General features: G+C 38.6%; 1 protein-coding gene across 2 annotated transcripts in view; it reads right to left on the reverse strand.

Annotated features, from left to right (window-relative positions):
* Positions 1 to 18171, reverse strand: part of prkn (parkin RBR E3 ubiquitin protein ligase) — a 139505-nt gene that overhangs the window by 7987 nt on the left and 113347 nt on the right. For both annotated transcript variants that reach the window (XM_065251568.2, XM_065251557.2), the window contains 2 exons: positions 7148 to 7209; positions 5665 to 5817 (listed from right to left, as the gene is read on the reverse strand). In XM_065251568.2, coding sequence (XP_065107640.1) covers positions 5665 to 5817; positions 7148 to 7209 — 215 coding nt within the window. The remainder of the gene's footprint in view (positions 1 to 5664; positions 5818 to 7147; positions 7210 to 18171) is intronic.

The following is an 18171-nucleotide window of genomic DNA, read 5'->3' on the forward strand; positions in this document are numbered from 1 at the left end:
TGAATATTCTGTCATTATTTACCATTGTGTTGTTACAAACGTGTATAAATTTATTTGTTATGCTGAACACAAAGGAAGATATTTTGAGCGATGTTTGTAACCAAACCCTTTTTGTACAATGTATTTGCATAGCATTTTTCTTTCCTACTATGGAAGTCGATGGTGCTCTGGTTTCCTGCTTGATTACAAATATCATCCTTTCTGTTCATCAAAACAATGAAATTTATACAGGATTGGAACAACATGAGGGTAAGTAAACTAGGACAGAATACTACTTTTGGGTTAACTGTCCCTTTAATGAGTTTTTACAAAATATTTGTTATTTTATTGCAATTCTGTAACTAAACAAGAAGATCCCTTTAGGTATACTGTACATACATATAAATAACAATTCTTTTTTTACATGGATTTGTTTGTAAATATGCATACAGTATTTATTATTTCTATGTTTGGCAATGTCCATTATATCAGTGGATGTGATTTTTTTATTACAGACTTATTTATTATTATTTATTTGCAAATATTTTTTTTAAATGTATTTATTTGTATAATTTTTTCTATTATTTTTCAATGTAAACACCTTTTTTAGTATGCCAATACACCTATTCTAAATTTTGACTTAAAATGAACCTTACCAGTTAAGCTATGAGCACAAAATCTGACAGTGTGTGGCACCAGCATTACCAAGGTCACCAGATCTTTCTCCATCACCAATGACAGGTGTAATCTTTCCTCCCGAGATGGTGAGAAAAGATTCTACACACAAACCACACACACACACGCACGCACGCACGCACGCACACACACACACACACACACACACACACACACACACACACACACACACACACACACACACACACACACACACACACACACACACACACACACACACACACACACGCGAACAGGGCACAGTTAGATCTGGCAGAAATTGCTCTATCGCCAACGGCTTACAGCAAGATCAGCTCTACTATTCAACACACGGCGCTGCTGATACAGAGCCCCTAAACCCCTAAACAAAAGAGAGAAAGGAAGTGTAAAATGGTAGAGCAGATATAGAGAGGGCATATATTGATTTTTCTGTAAGTGAAGTCGGACAGGTGGGTTGTGAGGTGTCCCTCAGATCCAGAGAGTGTAAAAACCTTCTTTCTTTGTTCTGTGTGTGTGTGTGTCTGTGTGTGTATATGTGTCATCATTGGTATACGTCTGCTGGTGCCAAGGGTTCATTACCGCCAACGGCAATAAAGGCTTTATCTGTGGCTCACAGATGCAACACTGACCGCAGCTTCACTGTCAACCTGCCTGGTCACAAACCGGCCACAGTGCTCTCAAACTGATACTGTACTTTAAAAACAGGTATGGTAAGAAGATAAAGGACAAACTCTCAAAATTCTTAATTGAACATACAAACACAGAAATACTGTACAGTCTTCTACAGAAACGATACCTGAACTGTTATAAAGAAATGGTCAAAATATGTACCCCAGCTGTCACTGAGACACTGGTACAGATGTGTATACATTTTGTACCAGTAAGTACTTTTAAGGTACTAATATGAAGTCTTTAGGTCTTAAACTGTACCTTAGATTTACAGATTAGCTCTCATTCAGTATGTGAAAGACTACATTTTGGACCTTTTTAATACTTTTTAAATTAATGACATTTCAGTGACAAGCACAGGGGGATGCTAGGGGGCTCAAACCCCTGTTCCTATTGTCTCAAAATGTGTAAAAAATATATATAATTAATATTTAAGATAATCATTATAATTTGCATAAATAACAATACATTTTAGACATTGCCAATAGCATTAAAAATAAACAAAATAAAATATTAACAGACTTGTAATGAATAGCTGAAAGGTGAATGATAATGAGCAGCTTACAGCTTCTCTTAACTGTGAGTCTTCAGGTTACTTCACCGGCTGTAACATAAATAATGTAGATTTATAATATCATGGTATTGTAGCCTTTCTGACAATAACATTCAATTTGTTTTTTGTTAAAGGCCATTTAATGACAGCTCTGTGGTTTAGCACAACCTGGTGTATTACTTAACAATGAGTATTAGTTATTATTTAATAACAATTTTGTGTTATGTTTTTATGGTATATATGGAAAATTAAAATAAGCCCAATTCTAATTTATAAGGCATTCATATCTTGATGATAGCTAGCACTTTTATCCATATAAGTAAAAAAAAAAAAGTTTAAAACATTGATCAACATTGAACATGAATAGGCTTTATGCCCAGCTGCACTACTTCCTGAACTTCAGCCAGCTCCTTGTTTCCTGTCTGCCATTATTGGACAAACTGATTAATCCAGGTGTGTCTGATTATTGTTGTTGTGACTACTGACGTCAGGCACACCTGGATTAATCAGTTTGTTTGTGACTACTGAGGTCAGGCACACTTGGATTAATCAGTTTGTCCAATAATGGCAGACAGGAAACAAGGAGCTGGCTGAAGTTCAGGAAGTAGTGCAGCTGGGCATAAAGCCTATTCAACATGATTTTCTTCTTAATTACACAAAATCCACTTTTTTGAACATAAATGTGTGTTGGCAGTGTGTGAAAAAATATCCATCCTCCCCTTCTTTTTAATTCCCATTAAACCAAAGCACTCTCATTAGACATGATTTGATTCTCTTAGCAATGTGACATCATACTGATAAAGCCCCGCCCACAGCTGCTGACTGACAGTCCTGTACTATCATAGTTTCTGCCCTCTGTGATTTTTTTTCTGTGGCTCTTTGCGAAATTAGATCCGTTTTAACCAAAGCATCTCTTATGGTAAGGGCGCGAAGAGCAATAGCTCATTTGCATTTAAAGGTTCACACACAAACGTTTTTGGTCCAACCCAAATAGGGGCATTTTGGGCATGCTATAATAAATGATCTGTGGGTATTTTGAGCTGAAACTTCACAGAAACATTCTGGACACACCTGATACTTATATTACATATTGTAAAAATGGGCATAATATGTACTCTTTAACATTATTTAGCAATTTTTATCATCATTCATTCATTAAATGTCGAAAAGGTGTTTTAATGCATGATGATTTTGATTGACACCATTTTGCCCTCTCTTTCTCAACTCCTAAAAACACAGGCAACATTACCCATCTTAACTTTTACAGTTGAACTGACATTTTTTAAAGTTAATACTTGTGAAATCCAAGTGTAATGAAGAAATGCTCTTTGACCGACTGCTGATCTCAATTTAGTAAGACATTCCAATTAAAGGTGAGAAAATCATTAAAATAGTTTAACAACACAACAGACAGACAAACACAGTGATTTATTTTATAAATTACCTGTTTCTACAGTAAAAACAAGTTAAAAGTGAGAGCGGGGCAAAACCTAACGCATTTTGGTTCAACAGGTTGCCCGCATGGAGTCTGTGAGTTGCCCGCCAAAGCACATTCTATTTATAGCCTTAATTTTGATATTTATTTATTATGTGTTTTATATTAGCTTGGCTTCTTTTATGCATGTTAATATTTTAAACAATGATAAAACATATATCAGCAAGTAAAATAAAATAAAATCTATTAAAAGTAGCCCTCCAGAATGTTTGTATCTATTATGGTAGCACTTGCTCACAAAAAGGTTGGAGACCCCTGATATAGAGAGTATTGTTTGTACATCTGCACTGTAAAAAATATGCAGCATTTCTGTCAAATCATCTATTATAACAAATTAAGTTTTCAACAATTTCAACTTGTTTTTATAAGTTATGTCAACTTATCCCAAAATAAAACCAAATTGTTTTAACTTCATGCTGCATATTTTTTACAGTGTGTCTATAATAGATAGATATCCAGACATCCATCCATCCATCCATCCATCCATCCATCCATCTATGCATCCATCCATAATCTAACAATCTTTCTATTATTCATCAATGCATATACACTGAACAAAATTATAAATGCAACACTTTTGTTTTTGCCCTTGTTTTTTTATGAGCTGAACAAAGTTCTAAGGCTTTTTCTATGTAAACAAAAGGCCTATTTGTCTCAAATATTGTTCACAAATCTGTCTAAATCTGCATTTTCTGATATTTTAGAAAATATTTTAGATCTTTCAGTTGATTAAATGTAATGTTACGGGGTCCACCCATAGTCCACGACCTTCAAGTCCAAAAAAAGTGCGTCCATCCTTCACAAATTAAATCCAAACGGGTCTAGGATGATAAACAAAGGTCTTCTGAGGGTAATCCGCACGGTGTTGTTGTAGAAATATCCATATTTAAAACTTTATTAATGTAAATAACTACCTTCCGGTAGCGCCGCCATCTTAGTCGCGTCCGCATTCAGGATGAGAGCTTACGCAGCCTACGGAGGCTACTCTGCTGCTGCTCTGTGCCCCCGCCCTCCGAATTTGTCATACGTCACTAAGAAAAGTGCGTACACTACGCTAATACTCTCTCCTGAATGCGGACGCGACTAAGATGACGGCGCTACCAGAAGGTATTTATTACCGTTACTAAAGTTTTAAATATGGATATTTCTACAACAACACCGCGCGGGTTACCCTCAGAAGACCTTTGTTTATCATCTTGGAGCCGTTTGGATTTAATTTGTGAAGGATGGACGCACTTTTTTTGGACTTGAAGGTCGTGGACTATGGGTGGACCCCGTAACATTACATTTAATCAACTGAAAGATCTAAAATATTTTTTTAAATATCCGAAAATGTGTTTGTCTGAAAAACGATGGACATATGGAACTCGGACAGCTTGGGGTTGAGTAAATCATGGGTTTAATATCGTTTTTGGCCGAACTATCCCTTTAATAAAAACTACACAAAACTTTTTTACAGATACACAGAAGATCGTCTTCTGACCATAAGAGAAAAAGGCAAAAAGCACAGATTTCTCAGCACTGTGTAACTACATAAAATAGCTGTTATCCAATTAACCCCACAGTAGTTTGTGTCTCGCTCACCTCTACTTTTTTATTCAACTTTTTTCTGCCCCACCAGAGGTCTGTGTATCATAATGTCACTGTGATATTTAATACTCTTTCAAAACAAATGCACATTATACATGAGATCATGCTGAAATGTGAAACGGTTTACTGTCTGTCTATAGCTGAAACTCTCTGTTACTGTTAACAGAAAGATACGAGGTGCAGGTCATCTGTGGCGTTCATCGACAGAAACAGACAGATTCTCAAATATGAAGTCTTTACCCTGCTGGAGTGATGATGTTTGTGTTTGCAAACATATAATCAGTTGATGCTAATAGCAGCTGAACTGCACCCTAATCTTTAATGAGACAACATCATGCAAATTGCGGGGTAATTACAATTTAATCGTGCCGTGATTGGACGAGTGGGATATGCAAGCGAAAGAGGACAGGAACGAGAAAACATGAGTATGTCGTACTAACTATAAGACATATTGGCAAATTTTCATCTGATTTCCTATATACTTGCACCATCTGCCACTGGGTAAACAGTGCTGCCTCAAATGTTTTATTACATTTATCAGGGAACAAAAGTATGAATGGCTTGATGATGGTTGTTTATGCATATTAAGAAGGGAAAACAGAAAGAAATTGGACATTGTATAGTCAGACACATCAAAAATTAATAATAATTGATAATAAAGAGCTGTTCTAAGGTCAGCGGAAAGATGTTAAGCAAGTCTTACCCCACAGCCGAGTCCATTGCTTAGCTCACAGCAGACTCTTCTGACATCATCATCCACAGGAAGTATGCCAGCGCCACATCCAGGAGCGGGGCACAAAACTCCTCCCATCTGAAGAAGACACTCCTCTGCTGCATATCGCTGGTAACGCTCATACTAAAAAACAGGGATGGACTGAGGACCCATAACAATTGCCAGTATATAATTCACCACTTAATGTATTACATATATTGTAATGCAAACTATTGTTTGTTGTATTATGACATTGATATCGACTTTCACCATTTGTGATTTGAAATCCAAACACCAGTAAATTAAACTAGGCAAAATCAATAATGTGAAATGTAAATGTCAAGAATTACAGGGTAAATTTATGCTTACTTCAAAGTTTACGCAATGTTTGGAGTGAGACATATGGATCGAATGCTTTTTAACCTTACAATGTCAACAAGGGCTGTCAATGGTTTATCGTTGTTCAGGTGGGAAAAAAATCCCTGAGAAAGTGATACCAACAATATCGTTCATTGTATCTTTATCTTTATAGTTGTGGTGTGAACTCCGTTATTCTCTTTAATATAAAACAATTTTCAAACTATATTTTATGTAGTTATCATTATAATGTAAACGGACCTTAAGCACTCCTCGCCTATATACAGTATGCAGTAACGTCTGAAATATATTCAAATGCTCAGGGTCTAGTGTGAAAGCCCTCTTTATTGCATTTAATATCTTAACTTCAAGCGTAATAATGGAAGAAGTAAAAGCTAGTTTACTATGCAAAACTGTTATCCAATCATAGCAATGGGCGTTCACTTCCAGTCTTCAATGCGGCCCGCCCATCAAAACCGATTGTTTCTTGAGCTGGCCTCAAAAACAGGGTACAAATAAGCCTACTACCTATTGCTTTTGATGTTTTTGAATGTAAAAACGTATATAAGTATAAAACAATACATTTTTTTACTTAATTGTATTACTTATTTAATGTCTTAAACTTACAATCTATTTAAGGTGTCTAACTATTTGTTTTCAACAGCTGGCACACCGGCAAAAATATCAAATCTCCCTGTGGCCAATAGACTCCTGCTGGAAAATACATGCAATGTATTACAGATGTCAGGAGAGGCCACTTGCCATAACAGTATGTTCTGAAGCGTAATTGCAGAAACGTCCCTAATGGTGCTTTGCGAAGGTGTCAGATAACAGCTCAAATTGGTGTGAAAACTTCAAAGACAAAAAGTTGGTGAGGAACAAGGAAACCTTTCGAGATGATCCCGCTACTGATAGCGAGCGTTGGTTGGCGTGATGGTCTTGAATAAAGTAAAAGAGGTCTAGTTGCTTGCGGAGGGCTTAGTGAGTGACACGAGGGGCACGGCAGACGGACCAATTAAATGACAATCTGACAATCAGGATGAACTAAGAATCCACCAGGACAGAAAAGGTTGTTTAAAAGGTGTATGCGTGTGTCTGCAAGTGAGCCCAAACCTACCTGTTCATCTCCCAGGACTCGAAAATGATGAATCTCTTTAATGAGAGAGTCCGGACAGCAAGCTAAAGAAAGAAAATGAAAAGTAATACAGTTTAGGCAGTAGAGTTACTGTAGCATGACAGTAAGAAGCTTAAATTGAAATTAAATTAACCCAACGCTGGGTTCAAAATAACCCAGCATTTTTTAAAGTCTATGAGATCTTCATGGAATGCAACAGTCAACTACAAATGCATAAATCAAAATCTGTATCCCGTATGTATACAAACGCTAATGACTGGAGCTTTTTGGAAAGCCCACCACTCGGGATGCTGAACGCACCTCAAGGTCACGCTCTCAGATGAGAGGCCTTTCATTCAAGCCGCCTAATTTCCACAAGATACGAGACGCATCTTAACAGGAACATCATCAAAGAGATCCCTCAAATTCCCAGTCCGCCAAAACGACTTGCCGTTGATATCCACACATGATAATTATAAACGGCAAATGAGTAAAGATGAATGTGCGAGGACCCTGACCCTAAAGTGGCGCTCCTATCCTTTTCCCTAACAAGCGTGGTGTAATGATGTGGTCCCTTTTGTAGACAAACCTTGGACCAAAGATTTCTGCCACACAGCAATTATCTCTCAGGAGACTAATGACAGACTCTCATCTGTATGTGATACAGCTTACAGACCAGCACACGCACACACAGTCAGGCTTCTCTGTGAACAAGCATACACATAAGAGTGGCATTTTAAATTACTAAGAGAAATGAAGTGAGCTCTATAGATGAATGCACAGATAAAGGCTGTTAACGTCTGAGTGCCTATAGTACAAAACACATGCTTTTCAAAATGGTGAGCTTAGAAATGTCTCATCACAGATGTCTGTTGCTGATTCACTTATGTGCTCAAAAAAAAAAGAAAATATAGAGGTCAAGTCAATCTTGCACAACCACAAAACATATAATACAGTGGCCGCCGGTGACTTATTTTTTCAAGGGCGCTCGATGCAAAGTTCGTCACAACATGTATGTAGCCCGTCATGTGTTTGGAAGATATCCGCGCCACATTTACCAATCAGGAGCTTGCTCTAGTAGTGACCATAGACTGTAAAAAATATGGACGTAGTGTCCGTGACGTCACTCATTGGTTTGTGAAGAGCTTTTTTGAAGCTTAAAGTAGGCGTTGTGGCAGCGTGTCACCGTGCATCCCTCGCGGATAACCGAAAATGGGTAAAGAGGCGGGACATGGGTGAAGCTGAGGTGGCTGGTTGCTGAAGCCACGCCCACCCAGCTCGATTCTAGTGATCACAGTGGCTGTTCAACTGTCACTCAGGTGGCTACGCCCTTAATTATGCACAATTATGCGGTAGAGGCGTCAAAAAGGCTCTATTCGCGCGTAGTTGGATGCTTAAACATTTGAGTTCACTCGCTTCATTCGCGCGTGAAGCCCGCGCGTGAAATTCTGAGACTCCCCTGAGACTCAGCCACTCTGCTCGCTTCCTGTAATCACGTCACTACTACAGCAAGGTCCTGATTGGTTAATGCGGCGCGGAAATCCGCCGAAGTTCAGATTTTTCAACTCGCGCGTTTCCCGCTGCAACGCTCAATTCGCGCGGAACGCAGCGTAAGGCTTAATATAATTTAAACAGATGAATTACAAAAAAATTTATCCCCCTCATAGTTGTCATGAAGGGCAAAAGTTGCTATATACAAAAACACATTTTCTACCAGACTGTAAACATATTATTTTCTGCTGTAAAGTTGGGCATTTTAACATGGGGGTCTATGGGAATTGACTCCCTTTTTGAGCCTGCCTCTAGTAACTGAAATGTTATCAAATTTAGCGTGAGACTTGATTTTGTCCATCGAGAACTGATTGGATCAGTGAAAGTTGCTTACTGCTTCAATCTTTTTCAAGGCAGAAACATGTGTCTGATAGCCCCACCCTTGGACCATTCCTCGTGACAGGAAGTGAAGAGTGGTTGAGGAGAAGTGCACAGAAAAGTCATTTATAAAAATCACTACAATATTTCATTAAAAAATGTAAAGTTTTTAATTTCAATTTCTTTATGACTTTAAACACTGTGAGTTTGTGGTACTGACATAAGGTGAATTTGAATCTGTTTTTCGGATCAATGTGAGGTGGCGTGTCTGCATAGAAAAGAGATGGCATGCCATTGGTGGAGTCCTATCTAGTCCTATTGACATATCAAGTCTACAGATACAGAATACACAATGTGGCCTCTGAATGTTTTGGCCTGTTGCTGCGATGGGTCACCGGTGCAACCATATTAGGGAGGCCACAGTAAGTGAAAATGAAATGGTTTTGTACTTAAACCATTGAAATTGGTTAGAAATGTAAACATTACTATTAGAGATGCACTGATATTTCTGCCAATAATCGGTATCGGTCGATAAAAGCATTTTTCACACTATCAGTGATACTTAAAAAACACAGCCGATTGTCATGGTCGATATCCTGTGAATCAAAAGAAAACAAGAAAATGCAATGAATTTGAGCTCTCTGTGTAGAAAATGTAAAGAAACATCACTAGTTTAATGTTCAATTTTAATGGTCATTACAGGAATGAATAAACTTCAGAAAATGTAATCTTCAGAATTTAGTTAATGCAAGTTCATATAACCACCAAACTATCAGTATCAGTGTCGGCAGATATTAGTCTGAATAATCTATCAGTATTGGTGAATTGTTTTATATCGTTGCATCTCTAATTACTAGGGATGCATCGATAGGATTTTTTTGGGCCGATACCGATTTAAACAGACAACTTCTGTCCGATACCGATATTAAACACTTGTATACAATACTATACAGTTGGTCTATTAGCTAGTTTATTTCTGCATCAAATTATTTTTACTGAACATGGATTTGATCTAACTAACATTCAACTGACCAACATAATAAGAGAGGCACAAATTAAGCTAAAACAAATATAAGACAGCATGACAACCTTCAAAGGTGGTTTTTGCTATTCAGCATTTATTTTATTAACAACATTAATTTACATGAACTCATTTTTTTTACATATAATGAAATTCTTTATGCAGTTGACTAATAAACAATCGGTATCGGCCTTTCTCATGCTATTGCTGATATGCCGATGGTTTTAAATTCATCAAAAATCGGCCGATAAATATCGGCGGCCGATACATTGGTGCATCACTACTAATTACTATGTTTATAATCCAGAAGAAACACGCAGACATTGTTTACATGTATATGGCAGTCTTGCCGCCTCCAAAATGGTGATGACATTAACCCACATTTCAGTGGCCAATACAGCATCTATTTACAGTATGTCTATGGTCAGACCATAAAAGAGCATTAATTATCTGATTCACGATTTTACATTTCCTTTGGTGTGTAAGTGTGTGTTAGTATATGTTAACGATATACAAAAGGGACAAACCCTAAATTAAACGATGACGGGACGTATCGTCTCCAGCGTAAAACTCTTTTTTGGACTACAATACACAGATTGTAGGCAACAGTTTACTTCCTGGGGCCGACATTATCATAATTCCTCCCGCTTCGGACTCACAGCATGTAAGTTAACTCCTGTTAGCATTGCATTGTGAGCGAATCTCTCAAACACAGTGTTGCCAACTATTTTCAATGGAAAGTAGCTAAAGCATGCTTGGAAAGTCGCTAAATGTCGCTAGATTACGTCATTGAGTCATTTGCATAACAGTGACGTCATCACGTCGCATTTGCATTCTTACTACATTGGCTTACTACATTATTTCACGTTTCTCTTTCTCTCTGAACTGTCAAAAATGTTATTTTAATACACGTGAATGCTTGAAAATGTTTTCTCGTTTGTTTATCTGCTTATGTTCTCATAAAACGAAATATGTGTATGGTTATGGTTATATGGCCAAACAGTCCAGTTTCAAAACATACACTGATAAATGATGGGAAAAGTTGTTTTGTAGGTTAATAGCCCATTAACGCGTCAGCTCCGTACAGTTTGTCTGTTCTAAATGTGCTGCTGCTCAGCTCCCTCTAGTACATTTATTTTATGTACAGTCAGTGATTCATTTTATTCAAATACCATTTTACATTTACATCTCGCCATTAATGTAAGCCATCGCAGGATCCGCCTGCTCCGGCTTCCCGCATGCACGATTATGCTGTCTGGACGCGGATAGATAACCACTTCTCCTGCCCTGACTGCAGCTGGGAGCGACTCTGCTCTGCTGCGCGAGGACTAGACCGCCTGTGAATGCTTTGGGACGGGGGTGGAGCCCACAGAAGCAGCGTTAGCTGCTCATTGAGAAGAGTGAATGTCACGTAAAAAGTCTCCAAAAGTCTCCAACAACGCCAGAAAAAGTCGCTAGATTTGTCGCTAGTCGCTTTTTTGAAAATAAGTCGCTAAAGGGGTCTGAAAAGTCGCTAAATATAGCGACAAAGTCGCCAAGTTGGCAACACTGCTCAAACATGGTAAGGAGCATCACATTTCCGACTGACGTCAGAGGTATTCAGACCAATCACAACGTAAAGATTAGCTGGCCAATCAGGGACACAGAGCTTTTATAAAAAAGGTGAGTTTTGTACATGAATCTGTGTGTTTCAGTAAAAGAGGGAAATTTGGAGCTACAAAAATGTACGGTATGTGGAAAATAATGTTTTTTTTAACCATAAACCACATTAACCATAAACCACGCAAACACATTGCATTATACCAAATACACAAAAAAAAAACGTTGTTTTTTTAGCAATGAAATAGGTGCCCTTTAAAACTAACACAGCAATGTTCTGAAAGCACCACAGAGCTACGTTGTTTACACTTCAGGAAGAAATCAACCTACGTAAGAATGGCTCACTTAGAGTTATCTCTAAAAAAATGTACGGCTTATAAACTTATAAAGGTCACAGACTAGTAACCTGTGGTTGAAGTCTCCAGCACACACACACACTCTCCTGTGGGCTGCTGAATGCTAATGTTGCTAATCTTCCTCTGGGGCCGCAAGCGCAAACGCCGCCGCACTTTTCTTATGCAAATGTCGTCAAAGCGCACTAATCATACCGGACTCGCCTGGGGACTCTCAGTCTTCCAACAAATATTAAAATTATAGAGGGAAAAAGGGCTTACGTTTGTCTAAAAATAATTAAAGATACAGACTAAGGAAAGATGACATGTTGTTACCATGGCAATGAAGAAGTGTTGCATACTGAGCGCTGAACTTTTCAGGACACAGAGAGACAGGGTGAAAGACAGGGTGAGAGACTAGTTGAGTCTAGCTCGTCTCATTTATGTAAAGAGTTACGTAAAGTCAAAACTGTAGCGCAGTGGTTAGCGCACAACATCTGGACACAATGGAGATGTGGTGCTCAAGTGGATGACATGGATTTGGTCTGGTCATTGGATCTGTCCCGTCTCATTCCAATTCTTTACACTTAAATATAATACTTTATCTGTTATAAAGTATATTTCTCACATGATTTACATTGTATTTACCACACGCCTTTATCCAAGCTATGCATTTAATCAGTATGCATATTTCTTGGGAATCGAACCCATGGGCTGCTAGCACAACTGAGTCACAGCAACACTTAAGAGCAACAGCCAGACACGAGGATAAAGGGAAATTATATAAAGTAATGAGGGAACAAGTCAGGAAAAAATACTGCAATTGATTATTTTAATCACGCCGGAGGATATACCATCTGCCAGGCAAAACTAAGATAAAACGTCTGCCAAAAAACCAACAAAAAAACCTTCTACATTTCAGTATATATCATGCTTGACTAGACAATATCTGTTTAGCCTCTGTTGCAATTAAATGTATCAATTGTACAGCATTTCACAATTCAATTTTACTTACAAAACAAAAATTAATAGAGACACCTGCTAATGGCCACCTTTGGCATGACAAGTGTCTCTGGTTTTAACACGTAAACGTCTGGTTCCTGTAACAATTTGACTAGTCATACTATAAAGCAGTTCGAAAGCTCAAATCCCCACGCAAAAATCATCAAACGATGTGAACAAGGAAAATAGGATCAAAGTTAACTCCCACTCTTCTTTTTAAGTCTTTCCAAGACCTCCGCACGCCGACCGAACGCTCAAAGACTCGTTCACACAGAGAGAAGGAGGGAAGTTACAAAGACGAGCCTCGCACGATTGTTAAAGCCTCATTTAGCTGCTTCCATAACTTAATTACTATCCGCAGTTTGTCGGCAGGGTGGCGGCTTAATGTATAGTGTCTCCCGCTGACCCACGCAGCTGTTTGAGTCACGCTCAAGAAACATTTCGGGAAATGAAACCAGCGGGTCTGCAGCAACTCTAAATTTAATCCAACCACGGGGGTTAGTTTGGTGCTTAATGTGGATCTTACGGTTGTAATGCACAGTATACAGATAAAAGCGTGTATTGCACACCAAAAAAGCAGATCTCTCCACAGGAGACAATAGGCATACGCTGAAATAATTTTTGAAAGTTGACCAAAAACTTACCTATTTTAAATTTGAAAATAAAATATAAATTGCATTAAAGGTTCAGTGTGGGTTTCGTTGCTGCATCTAGTGGTGAGATTGTGAATTGCAGTCCATGGCTCACCCATCAATTTCGAAGCACAATGAGAAGCAACGGTAGCCGCCACAGGACAAACATGTCGTTATCTGAGACAACATAGAAAGAAAACGCGCTCTGTAGAACGGTTTGTCCATTTGGGGCTACTGTAGAAACATGACGACGACAGTCGGCAGATAAAACAGCTCATTCTAAGGTAATAAAAATAATATAGTTCATTATGTAAGGTCTTTATATGCCACTGATAATATAGTTATGTATATTAGGGGTGGGCAATACAGCCTCAAAATGATATCATGATATTTAAGAATTTTTGCAGTAATGATATTTATGAGGGTATAAGAAATTATGGAAAAGGAAGGGCAATTTCAATCCAATGAGCTGTCATTGATGACAGACTACCTCATTCAAAGTTTAAATCCATTGTCATAAGGTGGCAGAAGCCGCATTAAAGTGCAAAACTGACACGATCACACAGCATGAGTCAAATGTAAACAAAGTACAAACTAGAGATGAAATGGTATGGTATGAATACATCACTATGACACTACTACAGATTTTCAGTCATTTTCACAGATCCCAGTAACATCATTAGCTAACAATAAAAAATTTTAATTTGAAAATAATTTTACATGTACGTGCACTTTTGATCGCACAAACATCAAATAAACATTAATCATGGCACATTTGGGGTCATGAGATAAATGTTAATCCTGTTCAGATAAAACACAAGTGAAAAAATCTGATTTTTATATAAACACAGGAGAAATCAGCACGTTATCTGTCTGTGTCTATGGTCTGTATGTTGTGAGAAATCGGGTGTACTTTAGGACCCAGTAGCGGACAATGTGCTCACGCCTTGCGGCAGTCGCTGAAGAAACAAACAGATTAAAACAGAGCTTTAAACTCATCAGATCGCATAATTTAATGGAAAATGAATAGAAAAGATAGATCTGTCTAATTAAATATTAAGTAAACGTGCATCAGTACAACTAGAATGTGAACATTTGTGAACATTTTGTGGATTTAAATAAGTCAGAAAAGTAAGTTACTGTCATAACAGTGTTACCCTGGATTTCCACCAACTGCGGATCGGCTGCAGATCCGTCGTCCGCCAATACCCATCAGTTCCGTATTTATTGCAGAGCGACTGTGTGCTGAAGTGACGAGGACCCATGAGGTCTCGCAAGTTCACGGATGATCGCGCGATATCTAGTTCTGTCTCCGCCCATTATGACGTTAAATTATGACTTTTTGCTGGACCAGCCCAGATCATGACACGAGATCTCGCAAATTCAGGTATGATCACGCGATATAGTCATGGCTCCACCCTGCAGAAGTGTCCGGCATCCGTCAAAAATAGAAGCTCTGCCTATTTGTTCCAGAGGGCTGCAGATGGCCAGAGCTGTGACGGATTCGGAACGCAGTCAGTGGAAATACACACATTGACTTGAATGGAAACCGATTGACTCCGCCACCGTTCCGCAGCAGATCCGCAGCCGTTCTGCAGTCGGTGGAAATCCAGCGTTACAGTGTTTTCCCTATATGACACAACTCCTTAACACTTCATTTGAACAATAACTAAAGTAATTTGCACAGCGATGCTCGGTTGAGTCATTATACTGCGTTTACACCAACGCGGAAGAGGCTTGAAGCGCGAGTGATTTCAATGCGAAAGGCGCGAATTGAGCATTGTGCGCGGTACACGCGAATGGTGCTTTTTGTGCATTTTGCGTTTCACGCGAATTTGCGGCTCTCGCTCGAGTTGAATTTTTTTATCTTTGGCAGAATTTTGCGATTTTGACGCCTGAAACTTTTTGGCTGCTGCTAATATCTCCCCCACGCTGCTTTGCTCTCAGGTGTTGTTGTCGTGCGCGTTAAGGCGACGTAAATGCGGCATACGTCATCACATCGCTATATCATTGATAACATGATATGACATTTTTATTATGTCAAAAATTATACCGGTATTATAGTGAACGGTATGATATGGCACACACCTAATGTATATTGTATTGCATTTCTGTCAAAAGACCCTCCTAAAAAGTCCCACATTGCACCTTTAACTAGCGTAATGTTCTTTTAAACCATTGTGACTTTTCTACCATGGAACAGAAAAGGAGAAATTTTGAGCCACACAAAATTTCCACATGACATTAAGCGTTCATTCATGCACCAAGTTTGAACATTTTTAAACAGAAATTATATCTGACAGATACGGGGGGGGGGGATTCTCGGGGAATTCAAAAGCTAACATTTGGCTTTAGGAGACTTGAAATTTAATGCATTAGTCAACTTTAAGTTGATTTCAGGTTGATGGAGCTATTAACTCAACAGGGAGTTGAGTCACCGGTGGCTATAACACCCTCGCCTATGTAAATGTGACTTACGTCTGACATAACCATCCATGCCTTTACCTTCATGCATTAAACCACCACTTATATTTTCCTTATTAACACATCATCATAACCCCATACTGGGCTGCAAATGATCGACGATAGCCACATAGTAGCCTTTTTCACACAAAGATTATAAAAAAATACACGGAAATTGAATCCGGGATTCGTTTTTTTCACAGCATCTAAAGTTTGCTAATTATCCGTTATTTCTCTCTCAAGCGCGCACATAAGGAGCGCGCGATGCACTGTTTTTTCATGCTAGTGAATGATCTCAGCTTCAGTACAGATAGTGACAAGCTCCCTGATCTCTGCTTCAGTCCAGTGTGCCGACATTTCGTGTTGTTTATCTGTTTTTAAATCCCTGTGTTACCATAACTTTGTGTTGCGATGACGCATGCCTTACTACAGCACGACCCTTACAGCATTGTTTCTGCCTCTTGTTCACACAGAATGCTTTCCTTGAATGTTAAGACAATGTTACTAGGTCCTCTTTCCTTCACTACATTAACCTAAAATGATGACTTTCTTTGTTCTGTTTGTTTACAGCTGAAGCTATAAAGATTTTTTAAAGGGGACATATATGAAAATCTGACTTTTTTATGTTTAAATGCTATAATTGGGTCCCCAGCAAGAGTTTGAACCGGTTCACGGCACGAAAACGAAAACGAAAACCAGAAACTTTTCATGTTTTGCAAGGAACAGTAATGAAACCAGAAACTTTCAAAAAATATATGTTCCGGAACAGAATCATTTATTTAAAATAATGGTAACCGATTAATAGCATTATTTTTTCGTTCTTCAACAAGAATTCTGTCTAATATGACTCGGTGACGTTCACTTCCGGTCATCGTTGACTCATTGAAGAAATGAGAAGCTTGCCACCAGCAAGTAGCCCAAGTCTCTAATGCTCAATCATACGAGGTACATTTCGTAGGCTACCAAGTATCTCATGATGTTTGTTTTTTACTTTTTAGTGGTGTAATGGATCACAGTTGATCAGTGATCCGTACAGATCACAACCCACAGTTCGGCTTGCATGCGATTTGCGGATTAATACGCAAATTTAAATAGGGTGAAAGTTGATCATTTACACGTGTTTCAAAGGCTTGCAAATGTGAACACTTAAGTGATTTTAAACAATTTAACCGCAAAAAGGCGCTAAAGTGAGCAATTTTCTGCACGCACATGCGTTGAATGTGTCTGGTCCAACTCCAATCAAACGTGATTATCCCTATGCCCTTCAAAGATCACAACTCTTGATTGAGAAAGAGTTGCGCTACTGTGTCTCATAACTGTAGTCCATTAAATACATTTGGTGAATAAAGCACTGAAAAACAACGTAATTTTCACTTTATGTGGAGTGACTGTTTATGCTGCATCTTCTTCCCGAAGCGCCATTTGGAATTTGTCCTCCGTCTGTGTGTGCGCACGTGTTTAAGTGCACTCAACAAATGTAGGCATGTCAGAATTACAGTTATGCCGCTTACATAATGTAGCCTTTTTTAATGTTTGATGACAAGATAGAAACTTAAGGAAAAATATGTAGACTAATAATTTAAGTTTATTGTCCTAATGATCAGCCTACTTATTTTTATGTCCCACAGCTGACATGGAACGTTATTAACCGGTTCGGGAACTTTCTTTTTTTGTTTTAACTGGTATAGGCAGGGGCGCCGTAAGGGGGGGAACAGTTAGGACGATTCTAAGGGTCTATGAACTTTTGAGGGCCCCAGCCAAGGACTGTGCCATACACGCAACCCCCTTAAGCTGAGCCCTCTTAGCTCCGCCCCGTCTTTACTCTGCGTTATACCGCCGTCTTCAATCCACGGTCTCACAGTGCGCGTGAACTTCAGAAGGGAACAAGGTGTGTGTATTTACTGCTATTTCCTATGATATCTGCATATGTGCACTTCCTTACTATAAATGCAGTTTACACAATGTGACGCTGGAGCAATACAATGCAGTTTTCTTTCCACTGTAAAGTCTTCGCTCTGTTTACCCCAGTTTAAAAAAACACAAGGGGATTTACGTTCCTTGTTTTGTGTTATGATTCTAACGCGAAGTCAGCCCTTATAAGCTGTTTAA

This window comes from Paramisgurnus dabryanus, chromosome 20, assembly GCF_030506205.2.
Source record: "Paramisgurnus dabryanus chromosome 20, PD_genome_1.1, whole genome shotgun sequence".
Taxonomy (NCBI): Eukaryota; Metazoa; Chordata; class Actinopteri; order Cypriniformes; family Cobitidae; genus Paramisgurnus; species Paramisgurnus dabryanus.